General features: G+C 43.9%; 1 protein-coding gene across 1 annotated transcript; it reads left to right on the top strand.

The window, feature by feature from the left end:
- Positions 1–19375: 19375 nt before the first annotated feature.
- Positions 19376–20896, top strand: LOC309976137 (C-C motif chemokine 8-like; the record flags this gene model as incomplete). Its single annotated transcript, XM_082861616.1, has 3 exons — positions 19376–19451; positions 20268–20385; positions 20791–20896. The coding sequence occupies 3 exons, from the start codon at positions 19376–19378 to the stop codon at positions 20894–20896; spliced, it is 300 nt and encodes a 99-aa protein (XP_082717742.1).
- Positions 20897–27377: the final 6481 nt, after the last annotated feature.

The following is a 27377-nucleotide window of genomic DNA, read 5'->3' as shown; positions in this document are numbered from 1 at the left end:
CCGTCACATGAAAGTAAATGTACTCAAGAGTGAAGACTTCAAAACCTATTTTCTTGTAGGAACAGCTACTCTCCCATAAAGAATATTTAAATATCAAACATAAAACTAAGAACAGGAGGACCTTCAAGATGGCGGAAGAGTAAGACGTGGCGATCACCTTTCTCCCCACAAATACATCAGAAATACATCTACATGTGGAACACCTCCTACAGAACACCTACTGGATGCTGGCAGAAGACCTCAGACCTCTCAAAAGGCAAGAAACTCCACCACGTACCTAGGTAGGGCAAAAGAAAAAAAGAAAAAACAGAGACAAAAGAATAGGGACGGGACCTGCACCAGTGGGAGGGAGCTGTGAAGGAGGAAAGGTTTCCACACACTAGGAGCCCCTTCGTGGGCAGAGACTGCGGGTGGCGGATGGGGGAGCTTTGGAGCCGAGGAGGAGAGCGCAGCCACAGGGGTGCGGAGGGCAAAGTGGAAAGATTTCCGCACAGAGGATTGGTGCCGACCGGCACTCACCAGCCCTAGAGGCTTGTCTGCTCACCCGCCGGGTGGGTGGGTGGGGCTGGGACCTGAGGCTCGGGCTTCGGTCAGAGCGCCGGGAGAGGACTGGGGTTGGCAGCGTGAACACAGCCTGAAGGGGGTTAGTGCACCACGGCTAGACGGGAGGGAGTCCAGGAAAAGACTGGACCTGCCGAAGATGCAAGAGACCATTGTTTTGGGGAGTGTGAGGACAGGGGATTCAGAGCACCGCCTAAACGAGCTCCAGAGACGGGCGCAAGCCACGGCTATCAGCGCGGACCCCAGAGACGGGCATGAAACGCCAGGGCTGCTGCTGCCGCCACCAAGAAGCCTGTGTGCGAGCACAGGTCACTCTCCACACTCCCCTTCAGGGGAGCCTGTGCAGCCCGCCACTGGCAGGGTCCCGGGATCCAGCGACAACTTCCCCGGGAGAACGCACAGTTCGCCTCAGGCTGGTGCAACGTCACACCAGCCTCTGCTGCCACAGGCTTACCCTGCTTTCCGGACACCTCCCTCCCCACGACCTGAGTGTGCCAGAGCTCCCGAATCAGCTGCTCCTTTACCCCGTCCTGTCTGGGCGAAGAACAGACGTCCTCAGGCGACCTACATGCAGAACCCCAAAGCTGAACGCCGGGAACTGTGCGAACAAAGAAGAGAAAGGGAAATCTCTACCGGCAGCCTCAGGAGCAGCAGGTTAAAACTCCACAATCAAATTGATGTACCCTGCATCTGTGGAATACCTGAATACACAAGGAATCACCCCAAAATTGAGGCGGTGGAATTTGGGAGCAACTGTAGACTTGGGGTTTGCTTTCTGTGTCTAATTTGTTTCTGGTTTTATGTTTATCTTAGTTTAGTATTTAGAGTTTATTATCATTGGTAGATTTGTTTATTGATTTGGTTACTCTCTTCCTTTTGTTTTTTTAAAAAATATATATATATATTTTCTTTCCTTTTTCTCTTTTTGTGAGTGTGTATGTGTATGCTTCCTTGTGTGATTTTGTCTGTATAGTTTTGCTTTTATCATTTGTCCTAGGGTCCTATCTGTCTGTTTTTTTTTTTCTTTTTTTTTTTTTTTACTTTTTAGTTTTTTAAATTTGTAGTAATTTAAATTTATTTTATTTTAATAACTTTATTTTCAGTCTTTCTTTCTTTCTTTCTTTCTTCCTTCCTTCCTTTCTTTCTTTGTTTCTTTCTTCCTTCCTTTCTTTCTTTCTTCCTTCCTTTCTTTCTCTTTCTTTCTTTCTTTCTTTCTTCCTTCCTTCCTTTCTTTCTTTGTTTCTTTCTTCCTTCCTTTCTTTCTCTTTCTTTCTTTCTTTCTTTCTTTCTTTCTTCCTTCCTTTCTTTCTCTTTCTTTCTTTCTTTCTTTCTTTCTTTCTTCCTTCCTTCCTTTCTTTCTTTGTTTCTTTCTTCCTTCCTTTCTCTTTCTTTCTTTCTTTCTTTCTTTCTTTCTTTCTTTCTTTCTTTCTTTCTTTCTTTCTTTCTTTCTTTCTTTCTTTCTTTCTCCTTTCTCCTTGAGCCATGTGGCTGACAGGGTCTTGATGCTTCAGCCGGGTGTCAGGCCTACGCCTCTGAGGTAGGAGAGCCAATTTCAGGACACTCATCCACCAGAGACCTCCTGGCCCCATGTAATATCAAACAGCAAAAGCTCTCCCAGAGATCTCCATCTCAACGCTAAGACCCAGCTCCACTCAATGACCAGCAAGGTACAGTGCTGGACACCCCATACCAAACAACTAGCAAAAGAACACAACCCTATGCATTAGCAGAGAGGCTGCCTCAAATCATGATAAGGTCACAGGCACCCCAAAACACACCACCAGACGTGGTCCTGCCGACCAGAAAGACAAGATCCAGCCTTATCCACCAGAACACAGGCACTAGTCCCCTCCACCAGGAAGCCTACACAACCCACTGAACCAACCTCAGCCACTGGCGGCAGACACCAAAAACAATGGAAACTATGAACCTGAAGCCTGTGAAAAGGAGACCCCAAAAACAGTAAGTTAAGCAAAATGAGAAGACAGAGAAGCACACAGCAGATGAAGGAGCAAAGTAAAAACCCACAAGACCAAACAAATGAAGAAGAAATAGGCAGTCTACCTGAAAAAGAATTCAGAGGAATGATAGTAAAGATGACCAAAGTCTTGGAAATAGAATAGAGAAAATACAAGAAGCGTTTAACAAGGAACTAGAAGAACTAAAGAGCAAACAAACAATGATGAACAACACAATAAATGAAATTAAAAGTTCTCTAGAATGAATCAATAGCAGAATAACTGAGGCAGAAGAATGGATAAGTGACCTGGAAGATAAAATAGTGGAAATAACTACCGCAGAGCAGAATAAAGAAAAAAGAATGAAAAGAATTGAGGACCGTCTCAGAGACCTCTGGGACAACACTAAATGCACCAACATTCAAATTATAAGGGTCCCAGAAGAGGAAAAGATAAAGAAAGGGACTGAGAAAATATTTGAAGAGATTACAGTTGAAAACTTTCCTAGTATAAGAAAGGAAATAATTAATCAAGTCCTGGAAGCTCAGAGAGTCCCATACAGGATAAATCCAAGGAGAAATACACCAAGACACATATTAATCAAGGTATCAAAAATTAAATAGAAAGAAAAAATGTTAAAAGCAGCAAGGGGAAAACAACAAATAACACACAAGGGAATCCCCATAAGGTTAACAGCTGACCTTTCAGCAGAAACTCTGCAAGCCAGAAGGGAGTGGCAGGACATACTTAAAGTGATGAAAGGGGAAAACCTACAACCAAAATTACTCTACCCAGCAAGGATCTCATTCAGACTCGACAGAGAAATTAAAAGCTTTACCGACAAGCAAAAACTGAGAGAGTTCAGCACCACAAAACCAGCTTTACAACAAATGCTAAAGGAACTTCTCTAGGAAAGAAACACAAGAGAAGGAAAAGACCTACAATAACAAACCCAAAACAATTAAGAAAATGGTAATAGGAACATACATATTGATAACTACTTTAAATGTAAATGGATTAAGTGCTCCCACCAAAAGACATAGACTGGCTGAATGGATACAGAAACAAGACCCGTATATATGCTGTCTACAAGAGACCCACTTCAGACCTAGGCACACATACAGACTGAAAGTGAGGGGATGGAAAAAGATATTCTATGCAAATGGAAATCAAAAGAAAGCTGGAGTAGCAATTCTCATATCAGACAAAATAGAGTTTAAAATAAAGACTATTACAAGAGACAAAGAAGGACACTATATAGTGATCAAGGGATCAAAGGATCAAGATATAACAATTGTAAATATTGATGCACCCAACATAGGAGCACCTCAATACATAAGGCAAATGCTAACAGCCATAAAAGGGGAAATCGACAGTAACACAATCATAGTAGGGGACTTTAACACCCCACTTTCACCAATGGACAGGTCATCCAAAATGAAAATAAATAAGGAAGCACAAGCTTTAAATGATACATTAAACAACATGGACTTAATTGGTATTTATAGGACATTCCATGTAAAAACAACAGAATACAGTTTCTTCTCTAGTGCCCATGGAACATTCTTCAGGATCGATCATATCTTGGGTCACAAATCAAGCCTTGGTAAATTTAAGAAAATTGAAATCATATCAAGTATCTTTTCTGACCACAACGCTATGAGACTAGATATCAATTACAGGAAAAAAGTGTAAAAAATACAAACACATGGAGGCTAAACAATACACTATTGCTTTACGTTTTTTATCTTGTGAATTGATAGTCTCCTTAGCTTAAGAATTCACTTATTTTTCTTCTTTATTTATAAGAGACTTTAAAACATCTACCTCTTGTATATTTCATTTTTTGAAAACATTGTATCACCTCTTAACAATACGGAAGTTACAGAACATGAACCATAGTTCTGACCTCAGGATTTCCTCTTAGAAGAAGAAGGAACTTAAGCCCTTCCAGGACGGCAGCTTTTTTAAACTCGGGGACTCTCCCCACCAATTGCATCATGTCTGATACACATGGTCCAGCATGGTTTAGGGACCAGGTTTGTACTTAGCTGCAGTGCACATGCAAGGTCACTAAATAAGCCCAGGACATTTTTATTCTCCAGTGAGGTGACATGATACAGAGGTGCATCTGGAAGCAAGAACTAGAAATAAGACTAAAAGTCTATTATGAGGACAAGTGGGTTCATCGAAATGCAAGGGATCAGGGTCCAGCAGGCATAATCCTGGCTTGCCTGCTAAGTGATCCACCCAGATTCCATTAGGCCCACCTGCCTCATCTGTGAAATGTGGGGTTGCACAAGATCAGGGATGACAAGTGAGTTTCAGTGCAAGTGTCAACCCAAGAGGATGGTTGGAAGGATAGAGAGGTCTTATACTGGGCTATGAGAAGTAGTGATGAGGCTGTTTACTGATGTCCTCCATGGGCACAGTGTTAGGGAGGACCCCAGTTTTGTGACATGGCCATTTCTGGGCCAAGAGCTACCTATGCTCCCCTCCATTTTATTCTCCCAAGATCATCTGGAATCGGGTCCAGTCTGAGACTGGACATTTAGGACATTAGGAATCGCCGGGGAAGTGTTCTTTCCTGCTTAGCTCCGTCTAGGAGGAAGGAGAGTGGTTAAGCTAATGAACTCCAGGATTTGGATGCTTGGATGCTTATTTCGGCTCTCTGTACCTCAGTTTCCCTATCAGTAAAATGAGTGAATGAAAAGAGTTGACACTGAACATTGAACGGTGTGTTATTAGCATATAGTAAGTATTTATTGAGTTAGCAGTTATGGATATTCATAATGAGGGGGATGCAGTGACCAGAGGCTGCTAGGGAGGTACCTGGGGTGTGGACTACTGGAAGTGTTCCTTTAGCTGTCTTCATGTTTCTTGGTAAAGATGTAGTAGGACCTTCTGGAAGAGCTATGCTATAGATGAGGAAATAGAAAGAGTCTCCTGGAAACAGTGGAGCATGGGGTCCTCAGACCCTCACACAAACTAGAGGTGCAGAAGGCTCTGGGCCCCCAGAAGGAATGGGAGACAGATCCCAGGTAGGACAGACACAGAGAGGCACCTCACTCAGGTTCTGCGGGGAGTTCAAAGACTGCCGTCAGCAAATCCCTTTGGTTTCTCAATTTCTCTCCTTTCATTGTGGTTTTCATCCGGATTTGGGAAATCTTAGTGTGAAAGCTAAAACGAGACTCGAGACTGCTCAAGTTCTGTAGCTGTTCTGGCCAGCTGCCAGACTGCCCTCCCCAGGGAAGGGATCCTTCTACCTTCTCTCCCTCTCTCCTCTCCTGGGGGCTTCTCAACGTGCTTGTCATTTAGGAGCCAGTGGATGGCAAGCCTGTGGTCTAGACAATAAACTGGTAGAGGGCAGGGTTAAGTTAGCACTGGGAAAGAAATGAGGCTGCTGCCGTGGAAGCTGGTCTCCATCTTCTTAAGTGACTCAAGGAACATCAGGGTCAGTGGAAGAATAGCCTGGGAATCCCAAGCCCCGGCTACATTTTACAGCTTTGCCCCAGGTTTATTCAGAGATCACAGAATCATAGAAACAATGGAAAGAGGCTGACCATTTAGTGCAGAAGAATCTGACAGGGTGATGCTCAATTACACATCATGCATCCGTGTTTGGTCCCTGGTCCCTGGCGGGAACTTTTCTCTATCAGAGGTCCCAGAGTCTCCAGTGCTTTGAGTTTACAGGTTCATGAACAGGAGTGAGAGGACAAATGGGCTGAGGACCACTTCAAAATGAAGAGCGAGGGCTTCCCTGGTAGCGCGGTGGTTGAGAGTCCTCCTGCCGATGCAGGGGACACGGGTTCATGCCCCGGTCCGGGAAGATCCCACATGCCGCGGAGTGGCTGGGCCCGTGAGCCATGGCCGCTGAGCCCGCGCGTCCGGAGCCTGTGCTCCACAATGGGGGAGGCCACAACAGTGAGAGCCCGCGTACAGCAAAAAAAAAAAAAAAAAAAAAAAAAAAATGAAGAGCGATATCTTTAAGGAGGGAGTGCAAGCAGATTCTATTTGAGGTTGTGCACTTGTGGCATTTGGTGGCAGTGCATCTCTACCTATTGACCCCAAGGATATAGCAGCAGAAGGTGGTCCAAAAACAACAAGAACAACAAAAACCCACCTCATGCCTCTTCCCATTCCCCACCTTCTGCCCAAGACTTGCCTAGTGCCAGAGGGGTTTCTGAGTGTGGATCATATGGCGGCATCTTAGTCACCTGTACTCTGACTCACTCTGTGCCCCTCCACTCCATTGGAGGTTTAGGGGTCACTCTTGATGGGCGTTTGGAGATAGGATCTTGGTGTCTGAAGAGGCACATGGGACTACTGGACCCAGTCCGAGGGTGAATGAAGATGTTAATTTCTCCCAGGACTTTGGGGGCCTCCTTGGCGGCTTTGATGAAAACTCTGTTTTCATCAGCAGGCAATGGCTGAGCCAGGAGTGGGTTTATAGTGAGCCAGGAGTGGGTTTATAGTAACCCAGGCCCCTGGCTGGCCCCAAGTGCGGATTTGAAGCTCGGTGCCTTCCAGCTTCTCCTAAGACATGGCTCCTTGAACTGAGGGAAGTGGTGAGGTCACCAGACTCTCTCCCTTCCTGCCTGTGATACAGTATTATCCCCATTGAATGGAGAGGGAAACTGAGGCCCAGAAAGAGAAGCTGAGATGCCTGAGTGCACAGGGAGTCAGTGCCACGTCTGCAATCAGCACTGACATCTCCTGCCTCCCAGGACTGGACTTTTCCAGCACCCCACGCTCCCAAGTACACTGTTATGTACAGCAGCCATCTCTCCCTGAAACTGGCAAGTGTGAGTCCTGATAGTTGGTCTTTAACTTTGGTGGGGAGGCTGGTTTCCGTACAAGTGGGTCCCCTTTTTTTTTTTTTTTTTTTTTTGGGTATGCGGGTCTCTCACTGTTGTGGGGTCTCCCATTGCAGTGCACAGGCTCCGGACGCGCAGGCTCAGCGGCCACGGCTCATGGGCCCAGCCGCTCCGCGGCATGTGGGATCTTCCCGGACCGGGGCACGAACCCATGTCCCCTGCATCGGCAGGCGGACTCTCAACCACTGTGCCACCAGGGAAGCCCTGGGTCCCCTTTTTGAAAGAACAGCAAGCCAAGCTCATATACTGCAGGGGGATCTTAGGGAACCATCCAGGAAGAGGAGACCCTGTCTCTTTAAATGCTTGTTCCTAAACCTCTAGAGTTGGGCTTAAGGGGTTAGTGATAAAGGGAAGAAAATTTCGGGCATAGGGTGGACATGCCTGTGAATACCAGTTTGTGGTGTTTGGAGAGCTGGTTCTAGAACCTGCATCACTGGCCCTCCTCTCTGTCCTCATGACTGAATATCTTCAGTAAATCCCCTACAAGCTGCCTCCTCTCCCCCACCCTTGCCATTACTTCTTGCCTGGATCATCGCAGAGACCAGCTCTCAGGTCCCCCCTTCCACACCCCATCCTGCCCACAGCTTTCTCCTCTGAGAGCACACTTCTGATTATGGCACTTTGGCTTCCCTGCTGGTCAAATATCCTTAGTATCTCCCTATGACTTTCAGAATTGAACCCCAGCTGTCCACCTTGACATTCAAGACCCTCTAAAACAAGACTCCAAGCTCGCATTCTAAACTTTCTGAACTTTCCTCCTATTCCTGAACCAAATTCCAGCCAGATGAAATTTCTGCTTCTTGCCTACTCATCTGCCCATCCTGAAATAACTCTGTAGAATCCTCTGCTCTAATCTCGCCCCATCCTTTAAGGCAGGTCCTGCTTATGTTTCTTCTTCACTGAAAAGTGTCACCTGACTATTAAGTCTGTTGTCACCAGCATTCCTCTGAGGTCTCAGTTCACATAAGATCTCTGGGGCTGAGGATAGATGGGTGGGAATGGTGAGAGGCAGGGAGAAATCTCAAAGGCTATTTCAATAGATCTCCCTCCCACGAGATTTCACTGTGTAGGAGGCAGGGGTTGGTGGGCACGTGAGGAAGGGAATGTCTGTGGCTGGTGCTGGACAGGCGGGTGAAGTCCTGGAGTCCCAGCAAGCTGCAGTGGGGCACCGGAACCCCTGTGCTGGGATGGCCCTGTCTGTCTTGAACCTCGGCATGGACAGCAGCCAAGTCAAAAGGCCATTCATTGGGGGCATGCCCCCCACTTCCTAAAACCGTGGATTTTTCTGGGTTTCTCTCAGCTTCTCTGCTCCCCTGGCTGCTCTGCTTGATCTTTATAGAGTTGTGATCCATTATTTTATAGGAGGTAGAGAGTTAGGAGGATGCGAGGGAAGCCTTTCTCTTAGTAGGGTCACGGTCAAGGAATGATGAAATGAGATCCAAAATCTGCAGAGTAAGCAGTGGGGTCCTGGTGGGGGGCTTCCTGGAAGAAAAAAAGGGAACCAGTGGAGTGGGACTGGACACATCTTCCATCTGGTGCCAAGACTAACGGGAATGAGATAGGAAGAGGAGGTACAGTTATGCCCAATCTAAGAACAGGAAAGGCTCTGAGCTGGATCAGCATAGGGGCTCCACTTCCTTTTCATTGAAAATCCTTTTGTAGAAAAGGGAAGAAGAAATGAAACTGGTCATAAGAAAGATGAGCAGATCCAAAGTTCCCCCTGTTGGGCTGAATGAAGGACTCCAGGAATCCTAGTTATAAAGCTCTTGGATCTTAACATCAGCAGAGATCAAAGCTGGCAGATAAAGATCTTGTAGAGCTGTGGTTTTCAAACCTCAGCTTAATTGTCATATTCTTTCACCAAGTGAGATCATGGGCAGAATCCCAATGATCAATCAGGGCAAGTGGAGCCGTCTGTATGAGGCAGAAGCTGGAGGCCCTGATCCCTCATGCCAGGCCTCCAGGGAACTGCTCACAGTGAGATGCACTGATGAGACATCCCTCCTCCCCGCTCCCACACACACATCAAGAACTAATGGGCAGGGGTGAACACAGCGTACACGTGTTCTACCTGCTGAGGATTGGCTCCCTCTAGTGGACAGTTAGTGCAGAGGTACGCAGGGCATCAGAGAAAAACACTGCATCCAATATTGGCTTGGAAGTATTTTAGAGACATTTGTCCAGCTACCCCTGAACTCTGTGCTCATCCCTACTTCTGAATAGGCTCCATCTGCCCAAGTAGAACGTCCTCTTTGAAGATCTACGGATGATTCACGGGTGTGGAGGATGGCACGGGGGCCCTGTCCAGAGGCGACTGAACACCTTTTGTGGATGTCAGAGCAATAGGTCAAGGGCCATGGCCTTCAATTGATGAAGCCCCTTACCTCTAGGAACTTCCTCAAGGTGAAGGCCTGAGTGTTCCTGTCCTGGGACCAGGGAAAATGCCTGCTTGTGTCCACTAGATAAAAGCCCTGTGCTTATCAACATGGGATGTGGAAATAGCAGAGGAGTCAGAAGCTGAACCTTAATTTCCACATCTGGAATTGGGCTAATACAACTTGTGAGGCTTAAATGCACTGAGGTACACAAAGTGTTTTCAAAAGTGGCTACTGGCACATGGTGAATTCTCCATAAGTTTAATAGTCATTACTTTTAGGGACTTCAGAAGAAGTACGGTCCGGCGTCTCTGGGCAGAGACTCAAAAGTGTAAGACAATGGAATTCTCATAATTTCTCCCCCAATTTGACCTGTGGCTCCAAACCGAGACATGTTGCAGTGGGGATGGTTTTTCAGGAATGCCTGTGTTATGGAAAAAGAAATAGGAGGAATACCAGCTAGAGGGGCAATGTCCCAGATATTGTGACGAGGATTAGATGGGTTTTTTTTTCTTTTTGCTCTCCCACAATCTGTGAAATTTATTGAGATTTCTGGCCTATAAAACTGGAGAATAGGGCTTCCCTGGTGGCGCAGTGGTTGAGAATCCGCCTGCCGATGCAGGGGACACAGGTTCGTGCCCCGGTCCGAGAGGATCCCACATGCCGCAGAGTGGCTGGGCCCGTGAGCCATGGCTGCTGAGCCTGCGCGTACGGAGCCTGTGCTCCGCGGCGGGAGAGGCCACAGCAGTGACAGGCCCACGTACCGCAAAAAACAAAAAACAAACAAAAAAAACATCTGGAGAATGTAACAACCCCCCTGCACTAGCCTCCTTCCTTTTTCGAGTGGTAACAAGTGCTTCAATCTGTTCTTAGTTTCATTTATTTATTTTTTAACAGCTTTATTGGAGTATAATTGCTTTACAGTGGTGTTTTAGTTTCTGCTTTATAACAAAGTGAATCAGCTATATGTATACATATATCCCCATATCCCCTCCCTCTTGCGTCTCCCTCTCACCCTCCCTATCCCACCCCTCTAGGTGGTCACAAAGCAGTGAGCTGATATCCTTCTGCTATGCGGCTGCTTCCCACTAGCTATCTATTTTACATTTCATACTATATATAAGTCCATGCCACTCTCTCACTTCGTCCCAGCTTACCCTTCCCCCTCCCCATATCCTCAAGTCCATTCTCTACGTTAGTGTCTTTATTTCTGTCCTGCCCCTAGGTTCTTCATAAATATTTTTTTTAGATACCATATATATGTGTTAGCATACAGTATTTATTTTTCTCTTTCTGACTTACTTCACTCTGTATGACAGACTCTAGGTCCATCCACCTCACTACAAATAACTCAATTTCGTTTCTTTTTATGGCTGAGTAATATTCCATTGTATATAAATGCCAAATCTTCTTTATCCATTTATCTGTCAATGGACACTTGGGTTGCTTCCATGTCCTGGCTATTGTAAATAGTGCTGCAATGAACATTGTGGTACGTGACTCTTGTTGAACTATGGTTTTCTCAGGGTATATGCCCAGAAGTGGGATTGCTGGGTCATATGGTAGTTCTATTTTTAGTTTTTTAAGGAACCTCCATACTGTTCTCCATAGTGGCTGTATCAATTTACATTCCCACCAACATTGCAGGAGGGTTCCCTTTTCTCCACACCCTCTCCCGCATTTACTGTTTGTAGATTTTTTTTTTTTTTTGGTACATGGGCTTCTCACTGTTGTGGCCTCTCCCGTTGCGGAGCACAGGCTCCAGACACGCAGGCTCAGCGACCATGGCTCACGGGCCTAGCCGCTTCGCGGCATGTGGGATCTTCCTGGACCAGGGCACGAACCCGTGTCCCCTGCATTGGCAGGCGGACTCTCAACCACTGCGCCACCAGGGAAGCCCCTGTTTGTAGATTTTTTGATGATGGCCATTCTGACAGTGTGAGGTAATACCTCATTGTAGTTTTGTTGTTTTGTTTTTGTTTTTTTTGCTGTACGCAGGCCTCTCACTCACGTGGCCTTTCCCATTGCAGAGCACAGGGTCCGGACACGCAGGCTCAGTGGCCATGGCTCACAGGCCTAGCCGCTCCGCGGCATATGGGATCTTCCCGGACTGGGGTACGAACCTGTGTCCCCTGCATTGGCAGGTGGACCCCCAACAACGGTGCCACCAGGGAAGCCCCTCATTGTAGTTTTGATTTTCATTTCTCTAATGATTAGTGATGTTGAGCATCCTTTCATGTGTTTGTTGGCAATCTGTATATCTTCTTTGGAGAAATGTCTATTTAGTTCTGCTGACCATTTTCGGATTGGGTTGTTTGTTTTTTTGATATTAAGTTGCGTGAGCTGCTTGTATATTTTGGAGATTAATCCTTTGTCAGTTGCTTCGTTTCCAAATATTTTCTCCCAGTCTGAGAGCTGTCTTTTCATCTTGTTTATGGTTCCCTTTGCTGTGCAAAATCTGTTAAGTTTCATTAGGTCCATTTGTTTAGTTTTGTTTTTATCTCCATTTCTCTAGGAGGTGGGTCAAAAAGGATCTTCCTGTGATTTATGTCATAGAGTGTTCTGTTTATGTTTTCCTCTAAAAGTTTCATAGTGTCTGCTCTTACATTTAGGTCTTTAATCTATTTTGAGTTTATTTTTGTGTATGGTGTTAGGGAGTGTTCTAATTTCATTCTTTTACATGTAGCTGTCCAGTTTTCCCAGCACCACTTATTGAAGAGGCTGTCTTTTCTCCACTGTATATCCTTGCCTCCTTTATCAAAGATAGGGTGACCATATGTGCGTGGGTTTATCTCTGGGCTTTCTATCCTGTTCCATTGATCTATATTTCTGTTTTTGTGCCAGTACCATACTGTCTTGATTACTGTAGCTTTGTAGTATAGTCTGAAGTCAGGGACTCCGATTCCTCCAGCTCCATTTTGCTTTCTCAAGATTGCTTTGGCTATTTGGGGTCTTTAGTGTTTCCATACAAATTGTGAAATTTTTTCTTCTAGTTCTGTGAAAAATGCCAGTGGTAGTTTGACAGGGATTGCATTGAATCTGTAGATTGCTTTGGGTAGTATAGTCATTTTCACAATGTTGATTATTCCAATCCAAGAACATGGTATATCTCTCCATCTATTTGTACCATCTTTAATTTCTTTCATCAGTGTCTTATAGTTTTCTGCATACAGGTCTTTTGTCTCCTTAGGTAGATTTATTCCTAGATATTTTATTCTTTGTGTTGTAATGGTAAATGGGAGTGTTTCCTTAATTTTTCTTTCATATTTTTCATCATTAGTATAGAGCAATGCAAGAGATTTCTTTGCATTAATTTTGTATCTTGCTACTTTATCAAATTCATTGATTAGCTCTAGTAGTTTTCTTGTAGCACCTTTAGGATTCTCTATGTATAGTATCATGTCATCTGCAAACAGTGACAGCTTTACTTCCTCTCTTCTGATTTGGATTCATTTTATTTCTTTTTCTTCTCTGATTGCTGTGACTAAAACTTCCAAAATTATGTTGAATAATAGTGGTGAGAGTGGGCAACCTTGTCTTGTTCCCGATCTTAGTGGAAATGGTTTCAGTATTTCAGCATTGAGAATGATATTGGCTGTGGGTTCATCATATATGGCCTTTATTATGTTGACGTAAGTTCCCTCTATGCCTAATTTCTGGAGGGTTTTTATCATAAATCAGTGTTGAATTTTGTCGAAAGCTTTTTCTGCATCTATTGAGATGATCATATGGTTTTTTCTCCTTCAGTTTGTTAATATGGTTTATCACATTGATTAATGTGCATATATTGAAGAGTCCTTGCATTCCTGGGATAAACCCCACTTGATCATGGTGTATGATCCTTTTAATGTGCTGTTGGATTCTGTTTGCTAGTATCTTGTTGAGGATTTTTACACCTATGTTCATCAGTGATATTGGCCTGTAGTTTTCTCTTTTTTGTGACATCTTTGTCTGGTTTTGGTATCAGGGTGATGGTGGCTTCGTAGAATGAGTTTGGGAGTGTTCCTCCCTCTGCTATATTTTGGAAGAGTTTGAGAAGGATAGGTGTTAGCTCTTCTCTAAATGTGTGATCAAATTCGCCTGTGAAGCCATCTGGTCCTGGGCTTTTGTTTGTTGGAAGTTTTTAATCACAGTTTCAGTTTCAGTGCTTGTGATTGTTCTGTTTATATTTTCTATTTCTTCCTGGTTCAGTCTCAGGAGGTTGTGCTTTCCAAAGAATTTGTCCATTCCTTCCTGTCCATTTTATTGGCATCTAGTTGCTTGTAGTAATCTCTCATGATCCTTTGCATTTCTGCACTGTCAGTTGTTACTTCTTTTTCATTTCTAATTCTATTGATTTCAGTCTTCTTCATTTTTTTCTTGATGAGGCTGGCTAATGGTCTATCAAATTCGTTTATCTTTTCAAAGAACCAGCTTTTAGTTTTATTGATCTTTGTGATTGTTTCCTTCATTTCTTTTCCATTTATTTTGGATCTGATCTTTATGATTTCTTTCCTTCTGCTAACTTTGGGGGTTTCTTTGTTCTTCTTTCTCAAATTGCTTTAGGTATAAGGTTAGGTTGTTTATTTGAGATGTTTCTTGGGTTAGGATTGTATTGCTATAAAATTCCTTGTTAGAACTGCCTTTGCTGCATCCCATAAGTTTTGGGTCATTGTGTTTTCATTGTCATTTGTTTCTAGATATTTTTTTATTTCCTCTTTGATTTCTTCAGTGATCTCTTGGTTATTCAGTAGTGCACTGTTTATCCTCCATGTGTTTGTATGTTTTACAGTTTTTTTTCTGTAATTGATATGTAGTCTCACAGTGTTGTGGTTGGAAAAGACACTTGATATGATTTCAATATTCTTAAATTTACCAAGGCTTGATTTGTGATCCAAGATATGATCTATCATAGAAAATGTTCCATTAGTACTTGAGAAGAAAGTGTACTCTGTTGTTTTTGGATGGAATGTCCTATAAATATCAATTAATTCCATGTTGTTTAATGTATCATTTAAAGCTTGTGCTTCCTTATTTATTTTCATTTTGGATGACCTGTCCATTGGTGAAAGTGGGGTGTTAAAGTCCCCTACTATGATTGTGTTACTGTCGATTTCCCCTTTTATGGCTGTTAGCATTTGCCTTATGTATTGAGGTGCTCCTATGTTGGGTGCATCAATATTTACAATTGTTCTAACTTCTTGGATTGATCCCTTGATCGTTATGTAGTGTCCTTCTTTGTCTCTTGTAATAGTCTTTATTTTAAACTCTATTTTGTCTGATATGAGAATTGGCACTCCAGCTTTCTTTTGATTTCCATTTGCATGGAATATCTTTCTCCATCCCTCACTTTCACTCTGTGTGTGCCCCTAGGTCTGAAGTGGGTCTCTTGTAGACAGCATATATACGGGTCTTGTTTCTGTATCCATTCAGCCAGTCTATGTCTTTTGGTGGGAGCACTTAATCCATTTACATTTAAAGTAGTTATCAATATGTATGTTCCTATTACCATTTTCTTAATTGTTTTGGGTTTGTTATTGTAGGTCTTTTCCTTCTCTTGTGTTTCTTTCCTAGAGAAGTTCCTTTAGCATTTGTTGTAAAGCTGGTTTTGTGGTGAACTCTCTCAGTTTTTGCTTGTCTGTAAAGCTTTTAATTTCTCTGTCGAGTCTGAATGAGATCCTTGCTGGGTAGAGTAATTTTGGTTGTAGTTTTCCCCCTTTCATCACTTTAAGTATGTCCTGCCACTTCCTTCTGGATTGCAGAGTTTCTGCTGAAAGGTCAGCCATTAACCTTATGGGGATTCCCTTGTGTGTTATTTGTTGTTTTTCCCTTGCTGCTTTTAATATTTTTTCTTTCTATTTAATGTTTGATAGTTTGCTTAATATGTGTCTTGGTACGTTTCTCCTTGAATTTGTGCTGTATGGGACTCTCTGCCTTTCCTGGACTTGATTGTTTCCTTTCCTATATTAGGGAAGTTTTCAACTATTATCTCTTCAAATATTTTCTCAGTCCCTTTCTTTTTCTCTTCTTTTTCTGGGACCCCTATAATTTGAATGTTGGTGTGTTTAATGTTGTCCCAGAAGTCTCTGAGACGGTCCTCAATTCTTTTCATTCTTTCTTCTTTATTCCACTCTGTGGTAGTTATTTCCACTATTTTATCTTCGAGATCACTTATCCATTCTTCTGCCTCTGTTATTCTGCTATTGATTCCTTGTAGAGAATTTTTAATTTCATTTATTGTGTTGTTCATCATTGTTTGTTTGCTCTTTAGTTCTTCTAGGTCCTTGTTAAACGTTTCTTGTATTTTCTCCATTCTATTTCCAAGATTTTGGATCATCTTTACTATCATTCCTCTGAATTCTTTTTCAGGTAGACTGCCTATTTCCTCTTCATTTATTTGGTCTGGTGGGTTTTTACTTTGCTCCTTCATCTGCTGTGTGCTTCTCTGTCTTCTCATTTTGCTTAACTTGCTGTGTTTGGGGTCTCCTTTTTGCAGGCTGCAGGTTTGTAGTTCCCTTGTTTTTGGTGTCTGCCGCCAGTGGCTAAGGTTGGTTCAGTGAGTTGTGTAGCCTTCCTAGTGGAGGGGTCTAGTGCCTGTGTTCTGTTGGATGAGGTTGGATCTTGTCTTTTGGTGGGCAGGACCAAGTCCTGTGGTGTGTTTTGGGGTGTGTGTGATGTTATTCTGATTTTGGTCAGCGACTCTGCTAATGGGTGGTGTTGTGTTCCTGTCTTGCTAGTTGTTTGTCATGGGGTGTCCAGCACTGTACCTTGCTGGTCATTGAGTGGAGCTGGGTCTTAGCTTTGAGATGGAGGTCTCTGGGAGAGCTCTCACCAATTGACATTACATGGGGCTGGGAGGTCTCTGGTGGTTCAATTTCCTGAACTTGGCTCTCCCACCTCTGAGGCTCAGGCCTGACACCCAGCTGGAGCACCAAGACCCTGTCATCCACACAGCTCAGAATAAAAGGCAGAAAAGAAGGAATGAAAGGGAAAAAAATTTATTAGAAAAAAAATTTTTTTTAATTATTAAAATAAAATATTTTAAAAAGCAATTAAAAAAAAGAAGATAGCAACCCAACCAATAAACAAATCCACTACTGATAACAAGCACTAAAAACTATACTAAGATAAACATAAAAATCAGAAAATAGTCAGTCGTATACAGCAAACCCCAAGTCTACAGTTGCTCCCAAAGTCTACCAGCTCAATTTTGGGGTGATTCCTTGTCTATTCAGGTATTCCACAGATGCAGGGTACATCAAGTTAATTGTGGAGATTTAATCTGCTGCTCCTGAGGCTGCCGGTAGAGATTTCCCTTTCTCTTCTTCGTTCGCACAGCTCCCAGGGTTCAGCTTTGGATTTGGACCTGCCTCTGCGTGTAGGTCGCTTGAGGGCATCTGTTCCCACCTCAGACAGGACGGAGTTAAAGTAGCAGCTGATTAGGGGGCTCTGGCTCACTCAGGCCGGGGGTAGGGAGGGGCACCGATGCAGGGCAAGCCTGCGGCGGCAGAGGCCAGCATGACGTTGCACCAGCCTGAGGCGCGCTGTGCGTTCTCCCGGGGAAGTTGTCGCTGGATCCCGGGACCCTGGCAGGGGCGGGCTGCACAGGCTCCCATGAAGGGGGGTGTGGAGAGTGACCTGTGCTCGCACACAGGCTTCTTGGTGGTGGCAGCAGCAGCCTTAGGGTCCCATGCCCGTCTCTGGGGTTCACGCTGGTAGCCGCGGCTCACGCCCATCTCTGCAGCTCATTTAGGTGGTGCTGTGAATCCCCTCTCCTCGCGCACCCCAAGACAATGATCTCTTGTGTCTTAGGCCAGACTTTTTCCCAGACTCCCTCCCGGCTAGCCGTGGTGCACTAACCCGCTGCAGGCTGTGTTCACGGCGCCAACCCCAGTCCTCTCCTGGCGCTCCGACCGACCGAAGCCCGAGCCTCAGCTCACAGCCCCGCCCGCCCCGGCGGGTGAGCAGACAAGCCTCTGGTCTGGTGAGTGCTGGTCGGCACCGATCCTCTGTGCGGGAATCTACCCGCTTTGCCCTCCGCACCCCTGTGGCTGCGCTCTCCTCCGCAGCTCCGAAGCTTCCCCCCTCCGCCACCTGCAGTCTCCGCCCGCGAAGGGGCTGCTAGTGTGTGGAAACCTTTCCTCCTTCACAGCTCCCTCCCACTGGTGCAGGTCCTGTCCGTATTCTTTTGTCTCTGTTTTTTCTTTTTTCTTTTGCCCTACCCAGGTACGTGGGGAGTTTCTTGCCTTTTGGGAGGTCTAAGGTCTTCTGCCAGCGTTCAGTAGGTGTTCTGCAGGAGTTGTTCCACGTGTAGATGTATTTCTGGTGTATCTCTATCCACACATTTTGATTGATTAATCCCTTAGCTATGGAATTGAATGGAGACATTAATGATAATATTACATCAGTTTTCTCATAATTATTGTTTATGATTGTGAAAAAATGGAAATTATATAATTCCCAACTGAAATTCTTTAATTAATTATGGTGCCTTTATATATGGACTCCTGTGGAGTCTTTAACATTCAAGATTATTGGAGAATATTGAATGATTTGTGGAAAATCTGGAAATATTCATTGAAAAGGTGATATGCAAACTTGGGTTTGATGATGAGATTTTAGCTATAATACCAAAAGCAACATCTATGAAAGAAAAAAAATTGATAAATTGGACTTTATTAAAATTTAAAACTTCTGCTCTATGAAAGCCATTGTTAAGAATATAAGCTACAGCCTGTGGAGAAAATATTTGCAATGCACATATCTGGTAAAGGACTTGAATGCAAAATATACAAAGCACTTCTTAAAGTCAACTGTAAGAAAAAAAAATTTTTTTAATGGGCAAAAGATTTGACACCAAAAGAAAAAGACCCTTTTCAAACAGACCCATTCTACCTGAATCTGCATGATATATTGAGCTTCCGCATATCATTTCACTTGGAAAGAAACTTTAGTGTCTAGATAAAATATTTGGAAATCACCAGCCTAAAAGATCGGTACTTGCCGCCCAGTTCTTAGGCTCCACAACAGAACATTCCAGGGCATTAAGACTTGAAGATTCCTGGATTCTATCATTCTGCTAAGGCTCTATCAAGCTACCTGTATGAGGTTCTAAAGGAGCCTGACTGATTTAGGATGGCCGGGACACGAATCTGATAAAGAGACCAGGCAAAGCCTTAGGGCCCCATCCCAGACCTCCCGGGACATGGGGAGGGTCAGGCACTTGGTTCTCTTCACTGTTAGGAACTCAGCTTCTACTCTTCCTTTCCAACAGATCATGTTCCATTTCAAAGAAATCAGAGCCCTTAATGGGCCAATAAGGTCACTTCCTACACTTTACTGGGCATAACCACATACCCTTCCACCACTGCCCCACCATCTAAACAAATGATGGAAACTGCACGACTTCCTTTTCTCGGTGTTTGGAAATCACCACCAGGATCTGGTACCTACTCACCACATTTAGGGGCCTATTTTATCCTTCCTTAAACATGACCCTGCCCATGTGCTCTGCTCCCTATAAAAGGCAGGCAGATCAGCCAGAGGAGCCAGAGTTGCAGAGAAGCTGAGACCAACTCAGAAACCTCCAGTTCTCAGGCTGAAGCTCCCGTGCTCACCCTCCGGTATGAAGGTCTCTGCAGCACTTCTGTGTCTGCTACTCACAGCAGCTGCCTTCAGCACCCAGGTGCTGGCTCAGCCAGGTAAGCCTCCTCTCTTCTTAAGCCTTAACATTTTAACTACCCCAGGTACTAACACCTGGCATGAGTCATCCCATGCTTGCTGCATAGCCTACATTAAAAAGATGGAGAGAATGAAATCCAGAGGGGAATTAAGAAGAGCTGGCATGTCACAACTGGTCAGAGGCAGAACCAGAACTAGAAGCCCAGGCCACTGGAGCCAGGCTCCACGATCTTTCTCGACACCAGCTTTGGGACATTAAATGCAGCTGCTATCTCAACAATCCTCACCTTGTTTGGAGATGTGGCACAGAAGGAAGAACCATTTCTCATTGTGGATAGGAAGGACATTTAGGGCAGTAGTAGAGAGGAAGAAACTCTCGCTGGAGGTTTCAAATGTTGGATTACAGTCCAGGGTACCTCCCAGAAGGGTGGCTGTGTAAGGAGGATAAGGACCCAGAGGCATCTCAGCATGTGACTTAGGTTGGCTCTAAGCCCATGGGGACAAATAGCTGGGAAGCAAGGTCTTAGAACTTACCTTCCCAGGGTCAGAGGTTTTGGATCTGTAGACCCTCCGAATCACGCTACAAGGATTAATCTTGTTACTCAAGATTTCGCCATCTGCAGTCAACAATGAGGGGCTCCATAGTTCAGCAGAGGAAACTGACTCACAGATAACATTTTATCTATGGGATCTGGACTAAAGCTCTGAACTAGGGAATGGTAGGTCTTAGTTAGAACTTGTGTATTTGCTTTGTCTTCTCCCTTCTCCTTCTTCTCTTACAAATGCAGGCTCACAATACATTATAACTCTCTGATGCTTTGCAAAATGTTTTTCAGATTCAGTTTCCAACCGAATCACTTGCTGCTTTATTGTGATCAGTAAGAAGATCCCCTTCAAGAAGCTGGACAGCTACACAAGAATCACCAACAGCCGGTGTCCCCAGGAAGCTGTGATGTGAGTGGACCATGCCCGGGCACCGTCAGCCAAACATTCTATCTGAGTTCTATACTTCCAAATGAGTCAGATAAATATGCCATCTAATCCAAAGGACCCTTTACCCCATAGACAAATGAAGCCCATGAGAAGGAATCCATACTCACTCCAGGCTCTTCTGGAAGCTTGGTCAGATCATCCAAGTTCCTTTAGCCAGGAGCTAAAGGAAGGCTTCCCCTGGAGCAGTAGCAACAGAACTTCCTTTCTGGAAGAGAGACCTCTTCCTCCCTTTTCCCCTTCTTCCTGTCCCCATCCAGGCTCCTCACCCAGGGAGCAAGGGCTAATCATGTCCAGGGGCCAACGGGCCAAGCTCCTGGGCAAAATCCTCAAGACACTCCATTTAACTGTGCCCTCTTTTCCCCACAGCTTCAAGACCAAAGAGGGCAAGGAGGTCTGTGCTGACCCCAAGCAGAAGTGGGTCCAGAATTCCATAGAGCTCCTGGATCGAAAGCCCCAAGCCCTGAAGGCTTGAACCTTTGTACCTGGACTGAGAGACAGTCAGAGCCCTGGAAAATCTTATTTATTTCCCCCCACCCTTCCCCAGCTGTATTATTTTATTATAATGTCCAAAAAGAGGTTCTTTGTTTAATAATTTAAAACACATAGTTTCTTAAACAATAATTATATTTAAGTTATTGATGTTTTAACTTTATCTGCCATAAATCCTAATGAATGTAAAAACACAACATCTGGTGACGAGTTTTCCTTTGTGAGCTCCATTAAGCTCATGGTAAGATGGCACTGTTCTCCCTCCTACCTGCCTGTAGTATCCTGAGGTCCTTCCACTGATCATCAGAGTGAAACACCTTTGGATTCTTAGGAAATCAGTGCTCCTGTAAGTCGATGTGTGCTATGTAGTACTGTGATGGAAATTAATGTTATTAAATGACTATGGTATTTTCAAAGAAAAAATCTATATAATTTTAAACTACTTGGTCTTATTTTTCATGGGGTAACATTTGGCAGGAAGGGAGAAAATGGCAGCAATGAGTGACAATTGGGGGTGTGAGGATCATCCTCTAAATTGAGTCTTTTGGACTCAGCTGAGGATTACGGAGAACCTAGAAGGACCAGACCAGACTGTTCCAACCCTGTGGCTCCAGTCCCTAAATCACCTGCCCTTATTTAATAGAATCTAGATTCCTATTGCTTTTCTCTCCACACTTACCTTTGCCTGGTCTCTCTCTTGATCTCTTGCAACAGTCTGCAAACTGTTCTCCATAGCCCCAGGTTTTCTCCATCTAATTAATTCTCAAACCCAGAGTAATGTCCCAGAAATGAAACTGAGTCTAACAGGAAACTAGATGTCTATAACTTAGAGGTCCACTTAAGGTTCTTTACTGGAGATGAGCCTTCAACAGGACCGGTCTTGAGAGATTGGAATATGATGGGAAATGAAAGGATTCTTCAGAACTGATACAGGAGGGAGATAAGGGGAGGGGGCCAGAGGAAAGAATCCCATCTGGCTGGGCTCTGGGAAGAAAGAGGAGTCAGAGTTTTAGAAATGCAGGTTGGAGCCAGGTTGTAGGGGCTCTTGAATTTCAGATTGGGAAGTCAGCAGGTAATAGAGATGCACCGAAAGGTTTGAAATAGGAGAGAAGGAGGATATCACATTCAGAGGCGAGCATCAGGAAGAATAACCTAGTATCTGAGTACAGGATGGAGTGTGAGAGATAGAGGCCTGAGAGCAGGCTGCTGCCATGGTGCAGGGGAAATGATGGGGACATAAATGGTACAGGGTGGGAGTGGAGATGAAGTGAGGAAGAATGGGCCAGAAAGAGTGATAGGTTAAATGTTGTAGAAGGTTGAGTATAATTGACCAAGACACAGACCCTTCTCTTATAATCTTGCAAACCAATATCTACAGGGCTTGCACCCTTGAGACACAGAATGAATTCATCTCTGTCACTATACCCTCAGCCCCCAATCTCAAGAATTTGCAAAATCCATTTGAAGGCATGGAATCTCCTTTCCTTAATAGCCTCTTAAGGTCAAGATTCTCTTGTACTTCGTGAGCATAGCTGGCTCCTTTTTCAGACAGGAGACCCACAGCACCAAGGCACAAAGACCAGACCCCTCATTAAGGGAAAGAAGATTATTGTCCTGCTGACCCAAGTCCAGGGGGGCTGTCATTGGTTGGAGAAATACCATGATTCCAGTACAAACACGGAAACATAGCAAGGCAATGTTTCTGGGCTCTGATCCCAGAACTGACCCTGACTCTCTGAGTCACTTATAGCAAGTCAATTTCTCTCTCTGGCATTAAGATGCCCCATACAAAAGTGGAAGTTGTTCTGTGTCACAGTCAGGAAGTGAGAGGATCTGGCGGACAACCTCATAAATTCTCTCCTGCTCTAGGAGCCATGTCTCCTAGGAACTTGGCCACATCTGTTGGCTAGGGTAGGGCCAGGAAGAAAGTGCCTAGAATTAAAACCACTGAGCCAGCCAGGAGCCCAGCCTAATGACAAACACCTGCAAGTCAGGTATATAACCTGTCTGAAGATGAGCTTTCCATTGAAGTCCAGGGTAGCACACCTAAACCCCAGGCATCTAAATAAGGCACCTAAATGTCAGCTGGGCAAAAGGAGTGCTTTCCAACCACAGTAGGCTCCGTCCAGTTCTAACCGTTCTCTTCCACAGCCTCAAGGTCAAGCTGGCTCCAGAGATCTGGGCCCAGGGTTTCATGAACTACCTAGACACAAATCCTAAATTCCAAAGGCAAGAGACTCACCCTAAACTGGCACCAGGGCACAGCACAAGACACAATCCATTTGTTTTCCCCGAGCATTACCCAGAGGCACTCTGGGATTATGTCGTTGTATTTCAAATCACAATGAACATTATTAATGACATTAAACATAAATGTGTTAAGTGATATGTCATCTTATTTAAGTTGTTGATGTTTTATGTGCCTTAACTTGAATATTAATATTTTGAAAATCCCCATAAAAATAGAGCTAGCATATGACCTTGCAATCCCACTCCTGGGCGTATATCCAGAGAAAAACATTGTCTGAAAGGATACATGCACCCCAGCACTGTTTACAAGCCAAGACACGGAAGCGACCTAAATGTCCATTGACAAAGGAATGGATGAAGAAGATGTGGTACATATATACACTGGAATATTACTCAGCCACTAAAAAGAATGAAACAATGCCATCTGCAGCAACATGGATAGACCTAGAGATTGTCATACTGAGTGAAGTAAGTTAGGCAGAGAAAGAGAAATATCGTATGGTATGCCTTGTGTGCAGAATCTAAAAAGAAATGATACAAATGAACGTATTTACAAAACAGAAACAGACTCACAGACCTTAGAGAATGAACTTATGGTTACCAGAGGGAAGGGTGGGGCAGAAAGGATAGTTAGGGAGTTTGGGACTGACATGTACACACTGCTACATTTAAAATGGATAACCAACAAGGACCTACTGTATAGCACAGGGAACTCTGCTCAATGTTATGTGGCAGCCTGGATGGCAGGGGAGTTTGGGGAGAATGGTTACATGTATATGTATGGCTGAGTCGCTTTGCTGTGCCCCTGAAATTATCACAATATTGTTAATTGGCTATACCCCAATATAAATTTAAAAGTTTTTTTTTTTAAAAGAAAAACACATCCTTCCACTAATGTGTTCGTATCTGTGAGCACAATTCATTCCCTTGTCAACTGGGGGCAAAGAACTGGTGAGGTCACTTGAAGCTGACAAGCATCCTCTTGGGCTCTCCTCTGATTTCACCCTGGGCTCGGGCAGGGAGCTTGCTGCGGGCTTGGACTCATTTCACTCTCTCAACAACTGCTCTGTGTCTCCTCACTTCTTGCTTTCTGCACACAGGCTCCTCCTTGGGTGTCATCTCAGGTCAGGGGTTGGCTCAGCCTGCACATTTGCCTGAGGCTCGCAAGTGCGGGGCAGTGAACACTCTGGGTGACAACTTTCCACCAATGCAGGGTGGAAGGCAGATGTTTAAATGCTTCTGCCACCCTTCCTTCCAGCGGCTGATTCTGGGAGCCGTTCTGCAGGCACGTCAGTCAGTTCGGGAGAAGCTATCCCCATCGCCCACTATACCGACCTTATTCTGCATGCTTCTGTTCGAGCCTCCTCCTTTTCCGTCTCACTCGGCTGCCTCTCAGTCATGATCTCTGGGGTCACTTCCCAAAGGAGCTATGTATGAGAGAAGTTCTCATCTCAGGCTCTGCCTTATTGATTCATTGTTTTATGCAGTCAATATTTGTTCTCCTTCTCCCAGCCAATGCCTGGATTTCAACAGGCAAGTTTGCTGGCTCAGGGCCAGGGATTTAGCTGGCCATTTGTTTGGTGTGTTTACCAAGGCTGGGGCTGGGGTCAAGATCAGGGACTCACCCAGTATGTTCTTTGGGACCAGGGCTGGGGCCAAGACTGTGGACTCAACCAGCATGTTTGGTAGAACTGGGTTCAAGAGGTCAGCCCACAAGTCAGGGTCAACCGGACGAGGACTGAGTTAGCCACGTAGCTAGAAGAATGGTGACCTAAGGAAGGATTTAGCAAATAAGTAAATGTATTGAAGATAATGGAAGCCATCTCCCTTACTGTTGGAGAAGCTTCCATAGAAAAATATGGAATGTTGGAAGCTAGAAAAACCCTGTGGTGTTGGACTGCAATTGGAGGTATCAGTGTGAACTTGAGGTTTTACAGGTAGATGGTACATATAGATAGATAGATAGATAGATAGATAGACAGATAAAGATAGATGGATAGATTGATAGAGATAGATAGATAGATAGATATACACACATGGATGACAGGACATGTATATATTAAGCATATACTCAACCACCAAACACCTTTCCAGATATGGTTAAATATTTTCCAGAGTTATGTCACCAGTTTACACTCACTCCTACCAGCAATGTATGGGAGTTTGAGTTATTCCATATTTGGTATTTCAACACTTGGTACTGTCACTCTTTTTAAGTTAGCCATAATGATTATGTGTATAATTCCACATACTTATGGTTTAAATTTGCATTTTACTCTGACAGATGAGGTTGAACATCTATTTAAATGTTTATTAGATATCTTCTTTTATGAAGGTCCACTTCATATCTTTTGCCCATTTTTAGATTGTTTAGATTTGGATCTTGTCTATTTTTAGATTGCCTGTCTTTTTATTATGAATTTGTAGAAGTATTTTCTATATTCTGAATAGGAATCTTTTGACAGACATGTGAATTGAAATATCTTCTCATAATCTGTTATTTTATTTTTCACTCCTGTTTTGCCTTTTGATGATACAGCTTCCTGATTTGATTTGATTTGATTTATTTATTTATTTCCATGGAAGGGCTTACAAAGACCAAGATGTAGGTAACTAGAGAGATACAGGATCAGGGTGCTGTACACATGTGTTGAATTGTTCTTAGGCAACAGGTTCAAATGTAATTAATTGGCCTAAGAGAAATTTCTGTCTCAATCTTCAGCGAGTAAGTAGATCAGAGCCTAGTTTTTAACCCCACTGAGTTGGAGCTTCTCTGTATATATCTCTTGGGAGAGAAATGTATTTCAATTCAGCATCTTCTACTGAGTGCCACTGTGTGCTTGGTGCAATGCTGGCACTGTTGAGGGTGCCATTACAGTGGTAAAAGAGACTCAGCACCCCCATCAGGACTTCCTCATCATGCACTAATGAGTATCACTGGGCACAGGCCAGAGGATGGTTGGCCCAAGATAGGCCTTTGCTGATTTACCAGAGAGAGGTGGGGTTAAGAGCATCCAAGGAGGGGGATACTTAGAGCAAAGGCCTCAAATAAGGAAAAGTCCAGAGGGATTGGGGAATGGCAAAGAGACCTCAGTGGCTAGGGTTAGTTTCAGGCTTTGCATTGTGTATGTGGATAGGGAGAGGCTAGGATGGGGAACCCCCGTCTTGTTGACCTTCCTAACAAGAAATACAGCTTCCTAATTTTAAAATAGTCCATTTATCAATATGTTCCTTTATGGTTAGTGCTTTTGTTTTCTGTTAAAGAAAACTTTTTTTAACCAGATGTCACAAAGTTATGCTCTTACATTATCTTCAAAAAGCGTTATTTTTTGTTGTTCACATTTAGAACTACAATCCACCTTAACTTGATTTTTGGGTATGCTGAAAGTTAGCAATCAAGATTTTATTTTTCCATATAAATATCCAATTGATTCAGCATCAATTATTCAAAAGAGTACTTTTTCTTAACTAGTCCACAGTGCAAACTTAGGTTATATCCAATATCAATATATGTATGGTTCTATTTCTGCACTCTTTAATCTGTTCCCTGGCATATCATCCACTCTTGGAACAACGGCACCATGTCATAATGACTACTGCTTTCTAAAAAGTGTTATCATCTGGGAGTGTAAATCCTACAACTTTGTTCTTCTTTAAAAGTTGTCTTAACTATTTTAGGTTTCTTATTTCTCCTTTAAAAGGAATCAGCTTATCAATCTCCACAAAATTCTGGCTCGGATTTTAATTGGGATTACATTGAATTAGGAGGAAAATCTGTTACCGAATCAAATTTGGGTCCACTCGCCTGTGGACAGAACTTCCGTTTCTTTGGCCACTGCACCAGGGTGTGCCAAATACAAAGCTTTTTCTGCCTGCATTTTTTATTTAGTCGTGGGAAGGGGCAGCCTCAGGCATTCATCCTGGGAGTCTGCCCCAAAGACAGGACAGCAGAAACTAAAAACTATAAACACCTGAATTAGCAATGCAACAACAGGCAAAATGCTAAGACCCCAGTGGGTAGGGAGACTGCACACCTCAGTTTGCCCAGGACAATTCTGCCTCACCCCTGTCTGGCTTGGAAAATCAATTACGTGATAATCTTCTCACAGAGGAGAACCCTTATGTCTTTTTAGGCTCCTTGAATCATTGGTAAGTATTCATTTTTTACTATATGCTGGTCCAGAGCGTGACCAGAAAGATGAATCTGTTTTCTA

Source organism: Leucopleurus acutus, assembly GCF_964270905.1.
Source record: "Leucopleurus acutus genome assembly, chromosome: 19".
NCBI lineage: Eukaryota > Metazoa > Chordata > Mammalia > Artiodactyla > Delphinidae > Leucopleurus > Leucopleurus acutus.
Note: the sequence above shows the minus strand (reverse complement) of the source record. Positions and strands in the feature narration are given on the sequence as shown.